At 36.5% G+C, this 12420-nt stretch overlaps 1 protein-coding gene across 1 annotated transcript; it reads right to left on the reverse strand.

Annotated features, from left to right (window-relative positions):
• Positions 1-364: 364 nt before the first annotated feature.
• LOC117637664 (phototropin-2) lies at positions 365-11391 on the reverse strand. The gene is made up of 24 exons (XM_034372622.1): positions 10973-11391; positions 9806-10537; positions 9072-9254; positions 8790-8881; positions 8424-8709; positions 8039-8255; positions 7341-7411; positions 6951-7057; positions 6663-6712; positions 6456-6560; positions 5870-5929; positions 5483-5572; positions 4954-5030; positions 4704-4788; positions 4343-4423; positions 3627-3730; positions 3224-3273; positions 2829-2935; positions 2208-2330; positions 1775-1826; positions 1297-1409; positions 1016-1156; positions 780-898; positions 365-647 (listed from the first exon to the last, which is right to left on the reverse strand). Exons 2-23 carry the CDS (start codon positions 10495-10497, stop codon positions 782-784), a joined length of 3003 nt encoding a protein of 1000 aa, XP_034228513.1. The 5' UTR covers positions 10498-10537; positions 10973-11391; the 3' UTR covers positions 365-647; positions 780-781.
• Positions 11392-12420: the final 1029 nt, after the last annotated feature.

Raw genomic sequence — 12420 nt, forward strand, 5'->3', positions numbered from 1 at the left:
TTTTCCCTTAAGATTCCATGAGATGAAGAAACCATTATTAGGGTCTCCTATAGACAATTGTATGGATGTATATAGAAGGAATTAGTTGTCTGTTGAGGGGAATGGCATGGCAGAAGAGTCTAGCAGCAACGACAGTAATTGGCACGTTTCCTTTGGTTAAAAATGTAAATTAAGGGCCAAAGCCAGATTACCACAGTGTTTGTGGCGCTCCCCTTCCCCCTGCTTGGCACGAAACCCGGGGTTTCTTTCCTTCCAATGCAACCAACCAAAAAAAAAAATATGTAAATTTAGGCCTCCCAGTATCTACTAAAAAATTTCTCATCCAGTGAAGACCAAACATGAATTTGGCAAGTTAGGGCATAAATTCGTATTAACATTATATGTAGATATTATTAATTTTGATTTGATTAAGAACATATATTCGAGGTTAAATATAATTGCTGCTTAAATGCTAATTCTCTACTGAACCAAACCCAGACAACCGAAGTGGCCACCATGTTGAAGCTCTTGGCTATTTCTCTCCGAAGATTCGACATTCATGCCTCAAAAGGCAAGTTATAGCCTCATTCTGTCAATAGGTAGGCTGAGCCAAAAGACCTTGTCCAGTAAAGCACCACAGAATTCCACACATGGCATCATAACAAATTCTGCAGAAGTTGATAAAAGAAAAGAAAAGAAAAAAGGACAGTTTAATAACAATCAGGTACCACACATTTGATTTCTGAAGCAGAAGCAATAGGCATAATTTTAATATGTGTGCAAAAGTAATTAAACTAAACCTTCAGAAAATATCCAAATCCATTGAATTTACAAGAACTCCATCATCTTCCCACGATGTATCCTTGGCCTTTGGATCTTTTGCGATGGGCTGAAGAGGCATCTGTAATGGCGGAGGGCTCTGCACACAGATCATACAGAAAGTCAAGACACGTAATTGATGGGGAACTATAACGTAATTGACTTTATGAGATTACTGAAAAAAATTCAATCCTGGGCAGGCTCCTTAGATCAGTACCATGCAACGAATCAAAGGCCAATTAATTCCGCGGAAGAAAGGATGTTGCTTGATTTCATTTGCACCAGTACTGGATCCTAATCGTGTGTCAGGGTCTCTTTGCAACAATGCATTGATCAACTGCCGCGCTGCTAGGCTTGCCTGGAACATCAAAAAACGTTAGCGGTTGCATAATTAGCTCAAAGCTTCCAATAATGACATTACTAAAACTTCATCTACAGCTGAAATGCTCAAAAGGCTCAAAATGACAGTATAAACGCATTGTTTGATTCGAGATTTACCGGAATGCTGCCTGGAAAGGTGAGATCTTTGTACAAGACATTGGTGAATGTCCTCTGTCTATTTTTCCCCCTGAAAGGCGTACGGCCATAGAGCATCTCATACAACAAAATACCTGAATTCCAAACATAAATAAATTCACAGTATTAATGTAAAACGCATTACAGATCTGCAAAGAAAGTTAAGTAGGAGACTCCGCTATCATGAAATAGATGGAACACATGATTTGATACATCTTTGTAGAACTACCTAGTATGGGGAAGAAGAACTCCATGACAACATGATTGGAAAATTTTACTATATGGAACACTTATGGATACCAAAGCAATTTTCAAAGCTGTGGAACTTGAGAAATTGATTCCCTGATAAGCGTCAGCATGATAGCTTGCAATGACTGACACTTGTTACTCGTTTGGGAGCCCATGCATGAATGTATGCACATGCATATTCATATGTGAACACACACGCTCTTATGCTTACCAAGAGCCCACCAATCAATGGCACTGCTGTGGCCTGCACCAGTAATAATTTCCTGAAATCAAGCACCCGTAAGAACTTTGAAAATATGCAGATAGACAAAATTATTATCATTACTGTAATAATTTTGTAGCAGACCAGATTTCTACTATACAAGTATTTCCAAAACATGATTAGAGATATGTACAAAAAACCATTGCAGATGTTTAAGCACATGCATACACTCTACTGTTGATGAAAAGCTCAAGTTGTGTGCGTGCGCGTCTCATAGGGGACATTGATCCTTAGTTCCATGTTGCGGCATGAAAATATTTTCTAAGGTGTTACCCAATCATTTTAGAACCATACGAAAACAAGGCATGTGCTTCTGTCTAATGCAATAATCAAAATATTGGAAGTAGCATAACCCTAAACCATAATGGAAGAATCACCATACAGGAGCAATATACTCTTCAGTTCCAACAAATGAATTTGATTGTGTAACTGGTTCTGCAACAAATGTTGGTGGTGGTTGACTCCTAGATCTCCTTCTTTTGTTAGGCGATTGATGCCTTATAATCTGCAATGCAAAACAAAATATATTAACAAACAAGAAGAGTCAGAAGTTTCCATTTCAAGCATCTAATAGGTAGAATGGAAATTCTGGAAATATAACTGTCACTATCATCTTCTCAAAATTACCATGGCACTAGACACACTCTGCACTAATGAAAAGAAATCTGAAGAAATTTCTTTTCATAATTTGATGCAAACTGGACAGATATAAAGCATTATCAGACATGGGGATGCACGCTTAACGCCAGTGGTTGATAAGTTATAACTAAGAGGAAACATTTCTAGCACTTATAAAAGAAAAGAGCAGTTCTCTTCCCTCGTGCAAGCCAGTGACTAATGAGGACCCTGATTGGGTCGGGACTCAGGATGGCTGTAGCTTAATAGGCCATCCGAATATTTTTAATCAGTTTCACAAATGAACCATACATAGGGAGCATAAGAATGTTTCAAGTCTGTAAATAGAGAAGCAGCATGATCTTCCAAGAGGAATATGATTCTGTACCTGAGGTTTACAGGATGTTATAAATGATAAATCAAAGTCCGTTAAGACAACATGCCCATCCTTCTGGAGTAAAATGTTCTCAGGCTTAAGGTCGCGATAAACTATTCCTGTAAGAAGCCAGAGATATAGTAAGCAAAGAAGCAAATGAACTGAGATTTATTTTTTCATCATAATGATGCAGATTGTTATAATCGCTCAGTCCTGGGTTGGATTCCTGTACTTCAAATTCTAATCCCTATACTCAGGGAAGAACTCAGATTACCTTCTGATAATAATCTAGGTTACCTAAATAATAAATGTTAACCACAGGATTTGGGAAGAATACCCATAATTTTAAGACTTCACATTTTTTATACAATAAAATAGAGAGAGAGAAATATGAATAGTCAAAATACCTAGACAGTGAAGATATTCCAAGGCAATGACAACCTCTGCCGCATAGAACCTGGGATATAATGAAAGTTAAAACATTGAATCATCGTACGCACATACAACTAGTTTCTGGACCTTTGACTTTCACTAATGACTAGAAAAAATAAAAGCATACACAACGACACTTGAATTTGTGATTTAAGGCTCATATTGAAAGTCAACAAACACCAAGTAAAGGATTCATAACACCAAAAAACAAAACAAAAACAAAAAAAATCTTAACTGCAGTTGAACCCAATACAAGCTAGAGGTTAAAGTAAGTAGCAATAATCAGACCAGTGCTTCCTAGTTATTAATTCCAAGCGAAAAGGGAAGTAGTAGTTTTAATATGGTACCAAGAGATGTTAGAGTACAAAAGTAAAGTACCTCGCAGAGTCCTCCTTGAATAGTTTCATAGGCTGCTTGTCAAGCAAAGCAAATAACTCTCCACCACAGCAAAAGTCTGATATCAAACAAACGTGTGTAGAAGTCTGAGAAGATTAAAAGATATCAGTATACCATACACAACAAGTCAGTAAATTATAATTTGCAAAATGCATAAATGAAGCTTGTTGACATTAATCAACTTATTATAATTTCCTTAGAACCCTTTTTTACTTGATTTTATATAGAAAATTATAGGGCCAACATCAAGATAGTCAAAAGTCAAATGCAGTCCATACAACATTGGAGAGTTTGAGACCCAAAGTCCAGATATCTATTTTGACTTGTCATGCATGTCAAGCAGAAAATAAAAAATCCATAAGTTCTGCCCTCCAAATAAAAATATAAATCCAATTTTCCTCTTTCTTTTTATTTAAATCTTAAAAAAAATATTTCCTTTGTAAAATAAGTACATTTAATAGGAATAAATTTGTCTGTCCTCTAAGGTTGTTGCAATATAGGTTTAGCTTTATTGGGTTAGGAAAGTATTCTTTAACCAAAAAATATATTTGATTTAGAAATTACACAGGATTGCACCTGGCCCCAATCAAATATGCCTATGCCTATTTGTGCACTCACATGTCCAGATGCATCCAAAAATGTCGGTATAAATTGTCTGAGTTGAACAAAGAAAAATTTGTGTTGTAAAATTGAAAGACCTGAAATGAAGTGTACAGTGTGGGAAGAAAAGGATGATCCAGTAGTGAAATTATCTCCCTTTCAATGCATGCTCGGTGAACCTGTAAAACAATCATAGCGATATGTGACCCTCAGGGATCTCATTAAAGAAACTATGCAACTTACTCCACTTTGCACAAACAAAAAAGGGCATGCATATGTGTATGTGTGCAAACACCACACATTCATACAAACAAGAAGCATGCATATGTAGACAAGCAAAGGTGTGCATAAGACAAGACACACATTCATGCACAAAATTGCAAAGTTTCTTTTCTGGACACCACTGAGATATATGCTTATGCACTGCTGACGAATTATGGTTCTCTAATATGATCATACCTTGTTACGGTTCAACATTATTGACTTCTCCATTGCCTTCATAGCATACAGTTCACCTGTACCTTGTAGCTCCACCAAATGGACACTGCAAACATACCATCTTCATGTAATTGACAAGTTGAGCTCCAGATAAACAAATATTTATGATCTGCATTGTATGAAAGATTTCCTAATGACCTGAATAAAAGTACAAATTTCAGATGGAAAAATCACAAGAAGGATTGTGAACACCACTCAAACACATAAGTACCTGCCAGTATCACCACAACCCAATGGTTTTATGGGCTTAAAATGATGTAGACCAATTTTTTCACCACGAGCAGTAATCTACCGAGAACAGACAAGAATAGAAAAAATACGTTAGAGATGGAGACAGCTGATTCAAAACATATGAAGCCCATAACACCATATGTTGATTCTGAACACCATCAAGAAGTAACTGTATTTTGTATAGGCCTAGAGAGACTACAGAAACTATAATACATGATAACTACCACAACAATGCAACTCTATAGGTAAAAAAGAAAAGTTAAAACATCAATGCTCAATCTAAGTGATAGCAAAGTTGATCAAAACATTCCACGTTATGATACATTATTGCAATAAATATATTACTTGACAATTAACTTTGAAATCGCGAGTAAGTCATCTTTCTCAGCTACAAGTGCAAGGAAGCTATATCGATGAATCCGTATAGCTAGTTTATAATCAACTAAGAAAATCCTTAGCCTAAATACATAGTTTAACATACAAGAATTGTTTGATAAATGAATTGGTACCTCTTGTATTGCTAGCCAAGAAGGAGTATCCCTTTTGTGAGGCCTTGGGAAGACAGGCCGAGAATGAATTGCCCACAAATCTTCTGGTCTCTAAACAATGATATAATACAAAATTTGCATCAGCTGTAGTTCAAAATTATACCCATAAAGATAGTGGATTTCATTATTAGATAAAAGATGTAGCAACTGAAAATGAATTGAAGTGTATAATGTGTAAGTATCAAAGTTTTAAATATTTTATGTTATATTTCAATACATATTTTTGAACCCAATCTAAATGTGATAAATTGTGAAAATATTCAAAGTGATATTTACTTTTAGAAAAAAAAATATATATATAATGAGGAACTTATTGGCCAGCTAATTCAGAGCAAAAGAGTACCTTACCAAGTTGGCATCAGGAAGTTCTCGGACAGCCTCATCAACATTTACTGCGGTAGCTTTGACCTGATAAGTAGAGAAAAATGGTGAAGCATCAGCAGTAGAACAGGAGAAAGGTATGGAATAATATCAGTAAAACCACTAACAATATATGCCTCCACATATGGACTGAATCTCTATCAGTGGGAGATAGAGCAACCAAAGCTCCATTACTTTTTAAAGTATTTATTGCTTATCTTGTCCATAATATCAAATGTCCAACACAGCAAGCTGGGTTTCTTTCTAAAATGCAGCATATGTTGAAAATATATAAAAGTTTGTTACATAGCTATCTTTTCTTTCTTCTCCTTTTTTCTGTCATTTAATTGGGCCATATGCTGAATGATTAAAACACTGAAAAAATACATTCAATTCCAAACCAACTTCCCATATAATTGCCATTGCTTTGCAAAAATATTATTGTAACTATTTGGAACTGGCACATTAGGACAGAATCAGCATCTTGATTACTAGAGCACATAAACAATCAAATAACAAATACACACACTTGATTGAAAATGAAAACAGTTGAATATAATAGAAAAACAATTACCAACTTAGAACTTTCTAGCTCTGCTCTCTCTGATAGGCGATTTCGGAGAGGTTCCACATGATCACTCCCATCCAGTTGGACGCCAATGAAATATTGAAGTTCACCCTAAAAAATTTAAAGGGGCTCAAAAGAAAGGCCAAAACGAAATATGCAGCAGAATTAGATTTAGATTGAAGGTTGGACCTACAATAAGAATCTCACAGTTACCTTCTGGTCACGCATGGGTTGCAAATGAAATAAATTCCAAAACTTTTTTCCTGCAATTCAAGAAATCATAACAATTAGGAAAAGGACAAATGTAACATAAAAACAACTAAACAAAAGGGACAAGATAAACAGAGGAAGAAATTATATACTATATGACTCTTGCAATTAAATGTTGTAGAATTTCTTGTCTTCCAACCAACATGAACCAGTGAAAATAAATCAAGTTAATTGGCACATCAATGTTTATAGCATATTTGCAGCATCAGAAATTCCAAGGTATGTTCTTACCACTCTTGGTATAGTTGATCAACTGTACAGTAATTTCTCTTTGTTCTCTAATGGCATCTCGTATCTTTGAGACAGTTGCTTGATCTGTTTCAGGTCCCTGGAGAAAACTACAAAACAGATAAAGCAGATTAGATTCCTATTGTCTTCACCGGTAAAGTTTCTCATACAGATGAACCATATACTAAGATAAGGGATTAGATAGCAACAATGAAAAAGAAATCTTAATTCTAATTTCATATGATTCATATCGGGAAACCGGACTAAGACTCCAAGTTACCGTAATTGAAAATTATATAACAGAACAGGAATACAATATGATATGCTTAAGTTTTATAGCAGGAAGTAAATGACCTTGTCAAGAAAAAGGCATAAATAGAGTGCATTTCCTACCGACAATTTCTTCCCAAAATTTCCTCACGTGTATATTCTGTCAGTTCCAGAAAGCTATCAGATGCAAATATCTGCACAGGAAAGAGTCCAAAGACTATTAATGTCATTTTTGAAATATAATAAGCACCATGCTCAAACCGTACATTTGAATTGGAGTAATTTTTCAGAAGAAGCCATGATGCTTATAGATGCTAGTATATACCATAAAGGAAAATGTAAAGTGAATCTCCCTTGGGATTAGCAAGGGAATACTAGTATTAATGACAATTCCACAAAACTGCCCAGCAGAGGAAAAGCAGGCATGTAAAATGAAGTAAGCTCTACTGTCGCTTATCAAATGCAGTGATTAGTAGTCTGCAGCAAGATATCTTTAAAAAGGATCTACAAGTCTCAAATGCTCTCTTAATGTAATTGAAATTGAATTGTTACAAAATGCATGGAGAGAGAATGCTACAAGAAAATTGTAGATCACATTCCAGGCAGGAAGTTGACATTAGAAAACAATAAATGAACAACTGAACCAACTCTATTCGAGTGAAATCATAATGGTTCTAAGTGGGTACATGAGGTTTTGTGTAACGTGAGATCCTTGGTTTAGTGCATTCAGGTGGTAGTGCAATATCAACAGAGAGAGGTGGAGATTGAGAGTGAGACTGGAAGATAAGTAGCATGTTCCAAAATAAAATAAAAATTCTTACAATTGGGTTATCAGGAATTCTAGGATCACTAATCACAAAGTTCTTTTCAATGCGTTCCAATGTGGTTGCCAAGTCAATTCCTTGGCGCATATCCCTTTCTCTTTCAGTGCGGTCCCAACTGTCTGAGGACTCTATATCTGTGGTCATCAAAACCTCCGGTTCTACAATAGGTTCTTTTTCATGCATGCTTGCAGAGCTTAGAGACCTTGTTTTGAATCTGCAAAGAAGGTCAAACATCTCATCAAAATCTGGTAAAATGGTACTTCTAAATATTGAAAGAAAAGGGGAGGACAAATAGCACTAAATTCCATGGAATTTACAGTTAGCCTCAACCTCCCAGCGGTGAAACAATTGCAGTTTGGATTTAAAAAGAAACTGTACTCACCCCATTGAAGAAGCGAATCCAGATTTTCTAGATATTTTGCCTGCATCATAAGATGATCTCATGCGAAATGCATCATCTTTCACATCAGATTGAGGATTTTTTAGACCGGGTGTATTCATATTTGCAATTGCAGCAGATTTAGGCAGAACATAATCAAGGTTAAGGCTATCCTGCTCCCCATGATTGCTAGCAGTCACATGACTCACATCCTGGGTGTGAGAACGTGGATGCTTCACAGTTTCAACAACTTCCTTAATGGAGCCTAATGCCTTCTCCTTCTGACGAGCTGATACATGACCAACACAATAAGTTTAGAAATGAAGTAAAACTCGCACAAATTTCCAAAATTTGACCAATTATGCTTACCATCATAGCGGATAAGTGACTTGGGCAACCCATTTGGCCTTAGTTCCTTTTCATTCACCCCTTCTGTGTACTTGCTGACTTCAACCTGCATTCTGCAAAAACAAGAAGTAAACTTTTTGCTAGACTACATGCTCTCCCAAAACAACTCACAGAAACAAAAAAGTTGCAAAATTGTTTTGTCAATATCAATGAAAACAAATGAAATTATACATTGTACTTAAACACATAAACATGATATGCAAGCTACCCAATTTCAGAGATTGAGAAATGGAGGACACTGACCCAATAAATTTGATGGTTTTTCCTTGTTCATCTTTGATTGGGGTGATGGTGAGAAGATTCCAGAAAGGAGTTCCATCTTTCTTGTAGTTGAAGAGCCTGCCACAGTAGCTTGTCCCATTTTTCACTGCGTCTCGGATTTTCGCCACTTCATCCTGGTCCGTTTCCGGCCCCTGAAGAAATCGGCTGCAGCAACACAAAGATCACAATTTTAGGGCACCAAATTCTTTCCTTTCCTTTAATTCTCTTCTTCTTCTTCGTGGAGCCACACATTTTGGTTAATCGAAACTCAAGAACAAAATGGAAATTGTGAAAGAAGTTGAATAAATTGGGCGATATTGCTACCAAGTGAACTGAACTAAAGAAGCGAATCCGTGCCGCAATTTTTCATATCACCCTAGTATTTATAGCCGCGGTTTGGTTAAAGCTGAAACGGCGGCGTTTTACAGTTCAAAACCACGTGTTCCATAGTGTAATTGTACTAATGCTATCAATTTTATTTTTTTTTTCTTTTGGCCAGTGTTTATTGGGATTTTTACTAAAAATGCAAACAAAAAAAATTGTCTGTTAGAATTTGAGGACTTTCTGAAGAGAAATAATGTGCTTTGAATGCTTTTGCAATCACTAGTAATAGGTAACACAATTTCACGTGTTATGTTATCAAACTGTTAATAATATGATGACAAGATATCAAATTATACTAGTGGTAAAGTGGATAAGACAATGATTAGCCTTACCAATTTCTTCCAATGACCTCCTTTGAAGAATAACCAGTCATACCAAAAAAGCCACTGCTGGCATACAAAATTGGGCAATCAGGTTTTGTGGCATCAGACACAACAAATGTCTGCTGCAGAGTAGACAGAGCTGCCTTCAAATCATCAGAAACCCTAGGAACTCCAAATTCACCCACAAAATTTGAGTCCTCTGATGTCCTTGTTGATTCAAATCCCCCTGATGAGTTTTTGCTTTTATCTCCACCACCACCTGATGTCCTTGACCCTATGCCTTTGAAGCTACCTTCTCCAATATCTGACTTCATAACCAGCCCCCACTCTGCTGTTCTTGCTGCTATGCTTGCCTTCTCTGTTATAATATGATTGTTAGAATTAGAACCAAACCCTCCATTTGAATCAGTGGCTTTGACCTTGTTAGGCTCATCTGAGGGCCCAGGTTCAAATGCCATCCACTTGTTGATGGAATCTCTTCTGGCAGCAGCAGAAGTGAAAGAAGTGCTTCCTGATCCACTTTCTGCTTCTGGAATACCAGCAGCATCAGCATGATTATCTTTTTTAGTGTTCTCTCTCAGGTGGAAAACCTCCATAGGTTTTCTGGTCTGCTTTTCTCCACTTCCCACTTGGTCCTTGGCAATTGAGCTCACAACAGAAGAAGGCTTTGGTGGCTGCCTAGTAGCCTTTGGTTTCTCCATGTTGTAATTCTCTCTTCAGTGGATAGAAGAAAACCACCACCTGCCATCATTTAAAATTTTCACCAATAGTTGGAAACTGGTCCACAACAAGTTTGGTACTTGAGCTTGAAAAAAATGTAAATCCTCTTCACTTTTGCCTCAATTGAGAATGTGTCATCATTAACAGATCACTTAACTCAAAAATCCCACACCCCAAAAAATATAAATAATAAATAATAAATAATATAATATATAAAAAACCAAGAGAATGTTAAATACATATTTTTCTGTTGAAATTATGAGTACCCTGTTCAAAGTTTCAAACTTTAGCTACTCTCCAGAAAAATTTCACCAAGAATTGCTATTATTAACTGGAAAGTGCATTGGAAACTCAAAAGGGTTGGTTTCACTCAATTACCATAAGACAGAGGAACATGATGTGCTAGAGAATTTAGCTACAAAAGAAACAACATAGGAAAAATTTGCATGAAAGGACCTGCTTGAAGGAATTTGATGTCTCAGAACAGAGTTTTCAATGCTTTTTGACAGCAAAGAAACCAGCAAAATCCAACCCCCACAAGTTGGCAAACATGGTAGATTTGATCAGAATCATCAACACTGAATTACATAATCTGTTTCTGCAATTATTCCCATCTCATCAGTACTGAGACTTCTCTAATTATTTGTTTCTCAGAGCTTTTTCTGTATATGGGACTGGTACATTGCTTTAAAGATAGGGAGAGAGAGAGAGCTGCTCAGGTTGCTCAATAAATATGGCCTCCCAAACCATATCAACCGAGCATGCACAAAGTGATGAAAGTCGCCTTTCAATCAGTGCCTTTGAATTCTAGGCTTATTGTGTGTACGAATGTGTAGAGACCATTGACTTGTCGCCAATTTATCCAAACTTTTCTTCTTCTTTTTTTATGCATTATAATTTGTAAATTTCCACATTTGCTTCCCCTCTTATGGTAAAAGACCTCAATCAATGCAGATGGAACAAGTTAGAAGAGTCATGGGGCCACAAACAACCAGCAGTGAAGTACTATTCTCGAGGATATATAGATTTCGCCATCACTATTAAATTTTGTTTTGTAGTTTTGGTGATGTACAAATGTGTGCATTATAGAATGCCTACGCTAACTAGCCTAGGACCACGGTATAAATACGGGCTTGTAAACTTCCACGCAGGTACAAAACTTTGTATTCGGGTCCACATAATGAACCGGATTAGCCGATAAAATTTTCATTATCAGTTGTGCTAATTACTCATCCATTTCAATGACGAGAAATTCTTACTTACAACTGAGAATATATTCTCATGCTGTACTCGTTACAGCACATGAATTAAAACATAACTAAAACTCATATTAACAACCTATTAATTATTTTGATTGCAAATTTTCATTCCAAAGGGGTTGCTCCAACTCATACCACTGTTCATCATCATGATCCCAGCTATTGGTGTTGATTTGAGATTAAGAACGAAATTCAATTTCCACGAAAATACGTTTTAATATGAATGGATCATAACATTATGAATTTTGACTGTGTTTTACACCTTTGTGACCGCCTCATATGCATTTCATTTAGCCAAAAATGAAAAAGATAAAAGAGACATGAGAAAAGCGACGGATCTCCACAAATCCTTCTCCAATGTCATTTCCATCAAATGTGGTCGTTCCTTCTGTGAAGATCAAACAACAGCAGAATTCATGTAGTGATGCTTACGAGCATCACATACACCCAGAAAAGTCCATGTCTCTATGGGGCAGTCATGGACACGTGCCAACATTTGCAGCCGTATGAGCACTCAAAGATCACGTGAACACGTGTCATTATGTCGGTCTAGAGCTACCAACGTTTTTGTGGTGGTGGCTGTGAGTGGTCTCTCATCCACCAAAACCCAGTTGGGGTCCAAGAAAAAGAATCTCCAGAAATTTG

Source organism: Prunus dulcis, chromosome 8, assembly GCF_902201215.1.
Source record: "Prunus dulcis chromosome 8, ALMONDv2, whole genome shotgun sequence".
In the NCBI taxonomy this organism is placed as follows: Eukaryota; Viridiplantae; Streptophyta; class Magnoliopsida; order Rosales; family Rosaceae; genus Prunus; species Prunus dulcis.

Excerpts from the sequence above, each read along its gene's own strand:
- LOC117637664 (XM_034372622.1), bottom strand. The coding sequence starts at position 10,497 with ATGGAGAAACCAAAGGCTACTAGGCAGCCACCAAAGCCTTCTTCTGTT. Across the intron at positions 5,031-5,482 it reads CTTGGCTAGCAATACAAGAG|ATTACTGCTCGTGGTGAAAA; the intron begins GTACCAATTCAT and ends TGTTCTCGGTAG. Across the intron at positions 1,157-1,296 it reads CCTTTCCAGGCAGCATTCCG|GCAAGCCTAGCAGCGCGGCA; the intron begins GTAAATCTCGAA and ends TTGATGTTCCAG.